We start from the raw sequence: 8972 nt of genomic DNA, 5'->3' as shown, positions 1-8972 counted from the left end.
TTTTTTTTTTTTTTTTTTTTTTTTTAAATCTACATTGCTATGGTTTCATGAATATTTAGAGATATTTTAGCATTTTGTATATGTTACATGAATATTTAGTTCTAAGCATTATATATGTTTTTTTTTAATCATTTTGAGAAAGGAAGAAACACACTTGGTTTTAATCATAGTTTGCATTATTTTATGACTTGATGATGCTATACGATCGATCGAGGATAATAATCTGGTTCGAGGGAGCAAAAAGATCGAATGATTTTACACAAAAATAAAAAGAAACAAATGATTATGATCGGATGCGTCACTGCTTTCTTGTTTCTTCAAATAAAAACAAAACAATCTTAGAACGCGTGCAAGTATATATTATTCATGTATATATTTTTCTACGCGTGTATATACATGAATAATATACACTCTTAGTTTTATTAACAAAAGAAGAATTATACTCATATATAGTAACATCTTTGTACTTATCTATGTATGATTTAACATATGTTTCTCTAATTGAAAGTACTCATTCTATAATGTAGGTGGGGATGTTTTCTACAATAAATACCTGTTATTGTAATGAAATTAATACCTTTTTGGGGGTGAAATTTTGGATTTTTGAACGGATGATTGAGAATGGAGATATTCGTTGGGAATTTTTTTAGAATTTACAGGTTGGCGACTCACAGAAGATATCTTTGGGACTAGCCGGTGGATATGGATGGACTTTGAATTTCGGGAATATGGGGGCGTCGTCTGTAACACTTCTGACCCAAGCTAGAGACAAGGGTAGTCTACATAGGAGGAGGAATGGGAAGATGGTGACAAAAGAATTATTATGACTTGTTATTGACCGAAATTTGAAATGGTAAAATTAGGATATGGTTGACGTGTGATTGTGTTACTTAGAAACACTTGCTTGGATAAATATAAGGCTAACTGTGGTGCTCGCACCTCTATAGATACTCCATGTGAAAGTAATTGACCGACCAAGCGTAGAGGCTTGTGTCAGGAGCAGGAGGATGGAATTTGGAGTTAAACTTGGTTACCAAAGGATGTTTTGCATGCGTTTTACTACTAATTATGATGGTATCTATACGGACAATCAACATTAATACCATTTTCCGGATGAAGTCGCAGGTTGATTGTTATCTTCCTTGGAATCATCCGGAGCTCAAATCAAAACGAGATCATGAGACTAATTGATAAATCTGGAATTGAAGGGTGGAGAATGGGTTTGAAGCGGCCTAAGGAACAGTCTGCAGTCCAAGCTTGCTGTTTCGTTAGAAACTTCGATATTGTTATAATGTAACACACATGAAAATAGAATTAAATTTAAATGGCAAACACTATAAATTAAAACTGAGAACATTTCTAAGATCAATATAGGGGAATGTTACAACCAACAAAGAACCAAAAAGAAGAAAGGAAACGTCCCCATAGACTTTTGATCTATATAAATATATTTTAGACAAGAGATTGAACCTAGATCGCAGTTCGGTTTAGGTTTATACCAGTCAGAACAAGAAAATATACGAAAGGAGACATGCCTTCATTCAATTTGGTCCTTGGCTTTGGCCTCATATTCATGCCGAGGCTGCAATTATAGATAAATCATTCAGTCCAACCGGAGATGAGAAAAAGAAAAAAAAAAAACAGAGAATGTGATGAATCATCTATTTTACCATGAAAGTTGCAGTTATCATCTTTTGTGCAAACCACCTCCTGTGCATCACGCTTTGAGCTGCCACTGCACCTTGCACTGTTTCAAATCGCAGATACACAAAACCCGCACTGTTCCTGCATTTTAACAGATTCAGAGCACTGTCACAGATCTATAAACATCAAGAACCAAACAAACATGCAAGAATCTTTGACTGAAATACTTACTTGTCTACATAAATATGGCTGACTCTGCCATACCTTGAGCATTCTTCCTTAACGTCTTCTCTAATCTCAAGATCAAACTCCGGGTCCGTCTGCAACAAAATAGTGCTTTCATGTTAATAATACTTGTAGAAAAGAGCCAGCAGCCATCCACTTATACAAGGCTGAGACTTGTTTTCTCACAGCTCTCAAACGGAAAAAAAGAAGCAAGAATTAACCTCGGTTGCAGGATCGAACATGTTCTTCAGTAGGAGACAGTCACTTGGCTGACCAACAGGCTCAGTGACGAAAGAAGGGTTTGCTGCTGTTGGAAGCACTGCCGTTGGGAAACTAGGAATCATGCCTGGTTGATTATAAGCTGTTCCATTTAATGCTGGTACTCCGAGAGAGCCCACAATGCTGTGGACAAATTCCATGTGTTATAGAGAGATACATGCAATAAAAAAATTGTGCACCAAAACAGGCAGAAGAGATGCATACAAGAGAGACATACCTCGTTGCGATACCTGTACGATCCAGTTTCTGCATAAGCAGAGCCCTAGATTGGGCATTTAAAGCCTGAGAAAAGGAGAGAGTCGTTAAAGAAGCCTTAAAAGAGAAGGAAGAGCACAAGGAAAAGGTAGTTTACCAGTCCACCTCCATCATCATCATCAAAATCAGCAGATTTTGGAGCAGTATCGTGTGTACCAATATGATCAGACACGGAGGACACCTATAAAAAAATTTATCCAAATAAAGTATCAATAGATCCATGCAAGTATAAGAGCTCATCATTTGTCCACAATGAGTTCAAAACTCACCTTAACTGTCCTACCAGAAATCTCCAGCTTTCCATTTAAGGCAATTTGGGCTGCCTTTGAATGTTCAAGATGGGCAAACTGTGGAAGGGGAAATAATATTAGTGGGGAATATCGAAGATAAAGAGTACCAACTAATTTAAAAAGCGTGTTCTACTAACCTGAATAAAGCCAAAACCTTTGCACTGCTTAGTTTCAGCGTCAACTGGTAGCTGAACAACCTCAACAGGACCAAACGCCTCAAAAATCTGATAAAGAAAAGGAAGCAACTTNTCAGCAGATTTTGGAGCAGTATCGTGTGTACCAATATGATCAGACACGGAGGACACCTATAAAAAAAATTTATCCAAATAAAGTATCAATAGATCCATGCAAGTATAAGAGCTCATCATTTGTCCACAATGAGTTCAAAACTCACCTTAACTGTCCTACCAGAAATCTCCAGCTTTCCATTTAAGGCAATTTGGGCTGCCTTTGAATGTTCAAGATGGGCAAACTGTGGAAGGGGAAATAATATCAGTGGGGAATATCGAAGATAAAGAGTACCAACTAATTTAAAAAGCGTGTTCTACTAACCTGAATAAAGCCAAAACCTTTGCACTGCTTAGTTTCAGCGTCAACTGGTAGCTGAACAACCTCAACAGGACCAAACGCCTCAAAAATCTGATAAAGAAAAGGAAACAACTCAGAGCATGGACGATATTGGGAAAAATACTTGCCGGTATGTGCATAAGTAATAAAGGCTCTCAAGGAAGACATCAAGACTGTCTAGAAAAAAATGTCACCTGTCTAAGCTCCGGCTCTGACATGTTGAAATGCAGGTTTCCAACATAGAGTTTCCTATCTGCAGGTCCTGTACCACCCGTAGTACTATTAGTTTGCGCCAAATTCTTTTCAGCTTCAGAGGGCTTAACCATCACAGGTTGTCCAAGAAACATTTGTCCACACAGAGCTATGGCCATTGGAACTGACGTCACCTCATAAAACTCAATATACCTGCAGATCCAAAAAAAAAAAGATATACTTGACTTCAAGCACACATAGGACAAAAAATCAGAAAAAAACTTACAAAGCAAGTAGCAAAGAGAACTTGGAAACAAAAAACTTTAGTGCGGGGATTCAAGCTGAGTCTCTTTTGGAGGGTTGGAGGCCTAGAGTAATAGAAAATGTTAGCCCATCATGATAAAAAAACAATAGTCAAACTAAAACAGCAATGACTAGATATGCAAGCTCCTCCATCAGCGAATAACCCAGACAGAGGACTGGGAAAGCACCAGAGACTAAGATGAAGCATCACACAAAGAATGTGAAATAAGATGTAAAGACTAATGTATTCCCTCCTTCCTGGTAGTGCTTGCAATGGAAAGTAACACAACTGAAATAGGATTCAGGTTTTCTGACATCTACCTTGACCACGCAGAATTGATTAAACAAGTGTGCAAGGTATTGCCATCATCCTCATCATTATCGCATGGCTAGTGCATCTAAGAATACAGAATCGAGTTCTTGAAATTGCAGAGAAAACTGAATATGCAGAATATTACATACCAAGTGCACATACACAACACTAAGCTAAAAGAAACTGAAAGAAATTCATACCCGACTCCTTTTGATCGTCTTGAATTTCTGTCCATGATCAATCGCACATCCCTCACCTGAAATAATAAGGAACAGATAGCAATAAGAACAGAGACAAAACGGAACCCAAGAGACGAGATAGCACAAAACCAAAGAGCAAATATAACAGAAATTCGATAAAATCAGCTCTCCGCAGTAAGTGAGAGGGATCTTACCATCTAGATAACACAACCTATTAAACACTGAGGAACAGTACTAAAGACCAATAAGCGTTTTTATCCAAGCCAACATTAGAAGTCAATGAAGCAAACTAGCCATTTAATATACTACTGTTAGAGACAAGAACTACAGATCCCAACCATGGTCAAGGACACTGAAACAGCAATCACTTAAACAGGTACACATTTATAACCCTTCAATTGATAATTGACAGTCATGGATCAATGTTAATACCTTTCTACGGCCTAAACAACTACAACCAGAAAGAAAAACTTAACAAACTAGAAAGTAGAAAGGAACAAAGTAACTAACCTTGCCCGCTTTGGAGAAGAACTCATAAACATCTCTCTCAGTAGCTTTAAGAGGCATCTGTTCGTTCATTAGAAAACCAGCCAGACAAAATTAGCGTAATCAGTTAACTTAACAGTGTCGATAATTTCCCCCTTCCCTCAGATCAAACCCAAAATGTTCAACAACATACCTGGTATGCGAAAACAGTTCTTTGATCTCTCTCAGGATCTGCTTCAGGCTCATCTTTCTTGTCCTTGTGTCTCCTGCAATCGTGAAATCAAATTTAAACAGTTCGTAAACGACTATAAAGCAGCTCACTGGAGCTTTTACATATTTCCTACACACACACAAAAAAAGCAAAACAAGGAACATAATAATCAAACAAACCTGCTTCCTCTTTCCACTACTTCCTCCCTCCGAGATCTGCTACTGCTCCTTCTCTCCCTCCTCTCTCTATCCTTCTCCCTTTCTCTTCTCTCTCGGTCTCGGGTTTTGTCCCTATCACTCCTATCTCTCTCCTTGCTACTCCTCTCACGGTCGCTCTCTTTATCTCTCGATCCTTCTCTAACCTTATCCCTCTCTCTCCCCTTGTCTCTGCTGCTCCTATGCCTCTCTTTCTCCCCACGATCCCTCTTACCGTTCTCTTCCCCGTCTCCACGAGACTTCTTACTCCGACTGCTACCTCGCTCTTTATCACCGTCTTCCTCGTCTCCTCCTTCTCGTTTTCTGTAGCTCCTCTCGCTCTTATCGTTCCCACTCTCTTCTATCTTCCTATCCGACACATCTCCTTTCTCAACCGTCTTCTCCAGATACTCGTATTCGTCAAACTCCATTTTCGTCAAAGGATTCGGCGAATTTCGTAGGTTAGGGCTTTTGTTATTAGGGTTTCGAATTGGAAGAGGAGCTAACGAGGGAATTGAATTTAGTTGTGTCGTTGATTTGTGCCTGTTCGATTCGATTGACGATATCTAGAAGATGGTACAGTCGTAAATCTCAAACAATTGCGAGGTTATAAACGGTACTTCCAACACAAAGCAGTGACGTTAATGATACGGGCCCAATTCATTGTAATAAAACCTAAAGGCCCATTAATCTTCGGCTTTACTAACTATTGATTTATTTTCGCTAATTATTTTGCTTTGGAGTTTGGATCAACCACATACCATTGAAGATTATAAATGAGAAAATCATGGCAGAAAAGCGATCTTCATTTTGATGTATTGATAACTTGTGGGTAGTTCCAGAAATTATTCTTCCATGCTTTACAGTTTCTTTTATAGAAAGAAAAAAAAAAACAAATATGTTACAAAAAAAAGAAAAAGGAAATAGGAGTTTTATGAACCATCATAAGTCAAGTCAGTCATATGTGGTTTAAAAACTAACCATCCCCTCTCTATCGCCTCTGCCAAATCATCAAAACAACTGCAATCGGATAAAAAAATCAATAATATTTGTATTTTCTCTATGTCTTGTGGTTTAACTCACCACCTTCACCTTCTTCCATATTGATCCGACCTGGTATATTAATAATTATACATTCACATGTCAATCTTTCCCCCTACAACCACACATATGACCACTCATTTTGCTGGATTTACAATTTGATTACTTACCTAACAATGATATCAACGACGGGGCTTCCCCTGATCCATTTGATTTCATGTCCGCACCTACGTTTCAATGTCACAGCTGGAAATTAGATCTATATCCAACTATTGGGCTTAATTTCGCTAGAACACAGTTTAGCTTACGAGCAAGTTATGAGCAGTAGAGGAAAGAGATATGAAGACTACCTGAATTTTCCATTGATCTTGTGATGTCTGACTTCTTAAATGTAAATCCTATGAAGTTGGTGTCCTTGGACGTCAACATCTGCTCAACCAATCCAAAAGGTAGCACCAAATTTTTTCAGTTGATGGCATACTATCTAAACTCGTTGATACTCTCAATCATAACGAAACAAAATTTGCAAGCTCTATTATGTCCTGAGACATTTCCGCATATGTCAATGTGCAGTTAAGACTATATTAAAGGATTAAAGTAGAGTGCGTCACCTTTCTCCAAGGACCAACTTGTGGTGCTTCGGATGGCGACCCTTCAACCTACAAGATATCCAGAACTTTATGAGGATATTGGACGCTTTGACTTCTCATTTTAGCAATGAAAACCCAAGGTTTAAAACAAGTTTTGGGTTCACCAGCTAGTCGGTTTCAACAACTGCCTCAAGCTATACAAATCATATGATAACAAGCTTTTTGAGATTCTATCTAACTTACTTCAGGGAACTTCTCAAAATTTTGTGTGTCTAGTTCTCCATCGACAATGGGTTTATAAGCTGCCTCCATGTCATACAGTTTGTCCCAAGGGGTGCCTTTGAACCAGGGATGCGACTGAAACATGAACAAAATCAATTACAATGATGTCAAGGGTGAAATAGAAAATAATGAACCTTAACTTTTACGTATCGTTTTCAGTAGTCTCACCCTTATCTCCTCGACACCTCTGGTTCCCAACCTTGAATCAACATCACATAGCAAGCGACAAATCAAATCTCTAGCCTCATCTGATATTTTTGGTTCTTCAGGGAATTTCAAGCATACCCTCCAATTAATTATCTGAGATAAGAAGCACAAGTCTTTTAAGGAAGCGTGAACGATTCTTATTATAGATAAAAATGCATGACTAACCAGCTCTATACACCTACCTTTCGGCATGTTATACGGGGATCATCAGAACAAAATGGGGGATACCCAACTAACATCTCATACAAAATTGCGCCGAGAGACCACCAATCACATTCCATTCCATATCCTTTCTTTAGCAATACTTCTGGAGCCATGTAATCAAGAGTTCCAACGGTCGAATAAGCCTGTAAATATGAAAGATAAACACCAAACAAAATTGATTACCCAAGATATATTGGAAGTTGTAACGGATCTTTGTAGTCTAGCAAAAAGGGTAACACATGTAATTCAATTAGAGTAGCAGCAAAAAATACCAATGCACGGCGATTGCGCTTCCACTGCAGTAACTGCTCTTTAGGCATTTGCCAGGGTGCTTTGTCAGCTTCTGATTTTCCTGACTGGCCCTCTGAATCCTGAGACAACATTTCTTCGTCTTCTAATAGCAGCGAAGAATACTTATCATCTAGTGGCTTACATAAGCCAAAATCTGAAAGCTTCAAATGGCCACTTTTGTCTAGTATCAAATTATCAGGTTTGATGTCCCTACAGGGAAGAAAAAAGCAAACTCAAATCAAGAACCAGAGAATATATATATTTTTCTGTTTCTAGGGAACAAATAGTAAACATGGACTTTTTACAGTGCCTAGAATTCTCTACAACACCCTTACTCACTCGGCATACAAAAATGAATTTAGAAATATATTGTTATACCTGTGAACATAGTTGTGTTGATGGATAGAATGGATAGCAAGAATGCTCTCCGCAATATAAAAACGAGCAACATCTTCAGAAAGAATGTCTTCTCTCATGAGTAAAGTCATGATGTCACCCCCAGGTAAATACTCCATGATAAGATACAAACATTCAGAATCTTGAAAAGAGTAAAAAAGCTTTACAATGTAACGGCTGTCAACCTCTGCAAGTAAGTTCCTCTCGGACCTGACATGCTCAACCTAGAGAGAGAACAAAACAGTTAAGGAAACTCATTTATTTCTGCGCAAGCACAAAATTTGCGAAACTGAAGCACCTAGCGATGAAGCCAGTCTAATGATATAAGGAAAAGGTCGGAAGTTTTTCTCAGCTCCTGTCATGCATCAATCTTACACTTACTACTACTGCTATTTTCAAACATCTTACAATTCCACGTTTTACTTAAATAACAGAAACAAGGGAGTCTTTGTACCTGTCCACGGCTAAGCATCTCAGTTTTTTTCAATTTCTTCATGGCATAGACCTCAGATGTAGATCTCAAACGGCATAATCTAACCTGAAAATAAAAACATTCCAGGGATGAAACTCAGACATATTCCATAACAATCAATTTCTAGAAGAAAAAAACGCATAGATCTCTGTTTGAACTAAGCTCGATATGGAAAAATAAAATGTGAGGGTTGTTTGTTACCTCACCAAAGGCACCTTTGCCAATAACGGTCAAAAGCTCAAAATCGTCAATCCCAATTTTACGTCTCTGAAGCCTCATATACTCAGTTTCACGACGTGCCAAATTCCTCATCATCTCATCTTGTTCCTC

The 8972-nt window shown here is 38.2% G+C and overlaps 2 protein-coding genes across 3 annotated transcripts in view; both read right to left on the bottom strand.

The window, feature by feature from the left end:
* LOC104708127 (RNA-binding protein 39) lies at positions 1315–5725 on the bottom strand. Of its 2 annotated transcripts, XM_019228891.1 has the most exons (14): positions 5145–5725; positions 4948–5020; positions 4779–4835; positions 4269–4324; positions 3455–3665; positions 3246–3332; positions 3088–3165; positions 2950–2998; positions 2501–2535; positions 2366–2430; positions 2091–2271; positions 1876–1964; positions 1671–1785; positions 1315–1582 (listed from the first exon to the last, which is right to left on the bottom strand). In XM_019228891.1, the coding sequence occupies exons 1-14, from the start codon at positions 5588–5590 to the stop codon at positions 1538–1540; spliced, it is 1587 nt and encodes a 528-aa protein (XP_019084436.1). In that variant the 5' UTR covers positions 5591–5725; the 3' UTR covers positions 1315–1537. The 2 variants fall into 2 exon arrangements, with proteins under 2 accessions (XP_019084436.1, XP_010422929.1); XM_010424627.1 differs by lacking the exon at positions 2950–2998 and having other exon boundaries at positions 2501–2584; positions 5145–5705.
* Positions 5951–8972, bottom strand: part of LOC104708125 (serine/threonine-protein kinase tricorner-like) — a 10509-nt gene continuing 7487 nt past the window's right edge. The window contains exons 3-13 of the mRNA XM_010424626.2: positions 8844–8962; positions 8625–8708; positions 8153–8394; positions 7756–7984; positions 7462–7626; positions 7241–7372; positions 7034–7147; positions 6812–6859; positions 6551–6629; positions 6371–6427; positions 5951–6272 (exon numbers count right to left, since the gene is read on the bottom strand). Of these exons, the coding sequence (XP_010422928.1) occupies positions 6220–6272; positions 6371–6427; positions 6551–6629; positions 6812–6859; positions 7034–7147; positions 7241–7372; positions 7462–7626; positions 7756–7984; positions 8153–8394; positions 8625–8708; positions 8844–8962 (1322 nt within the window). The 3' untranslated portion in view covers positions 5951–6219. The remainder of the gene's footprint in view (positions 6273–6370; positions 6428–6550; positions 6630–6811; positions 6860–7033; positions 7148–7240; positions 7373–7461; positions 7627–7755; positions 7985–8152; positions 8395–8624; positions 8709–8843; positions 8963–8972) is intronic.

Source organism: Camelina sativa, chromosome 8 (assembly GCF_000633955.1).
Source record: "Camelina sativa cultivar DH55 chromosome 8, Cs, whole genome shotgun sequence".
Classification (NCBI taxonomy): Eukaryota; Viridiplantae; Streptophyta; class Magnoliopsida; order Brassicales; family Brassicaceae; genus Camelina; species Camelina sativa.
This window is presented reverse-complemented; position numbering and strand designations above follow the sequence as displayed.

Bases quoted from the DNA above. Each gene is read 5' to 3' on its own strand.
- LOC104708127 (XM_019228891.1), bottom strand. From the start codon at position 5,590: ATGGAGTTTGACGAATACGAGTATCTGGAGAAGACGGTTGAGAAAGGA. The intron at 3,666-4,268 runs GTATGAATTTCT...TTGGATCTGCAG, and splicing joins AGACGATCAAAAGGAGTCGG to GTATATTGAGTTTTATGAGG. The intron at 2,272-2,365 runs GTATGTCTCTCT...ATTTGTCCACAG, and splicing joins CGTACAGGTATCGCAACGAG to CATTGTGGGCTCTCTCGGAG.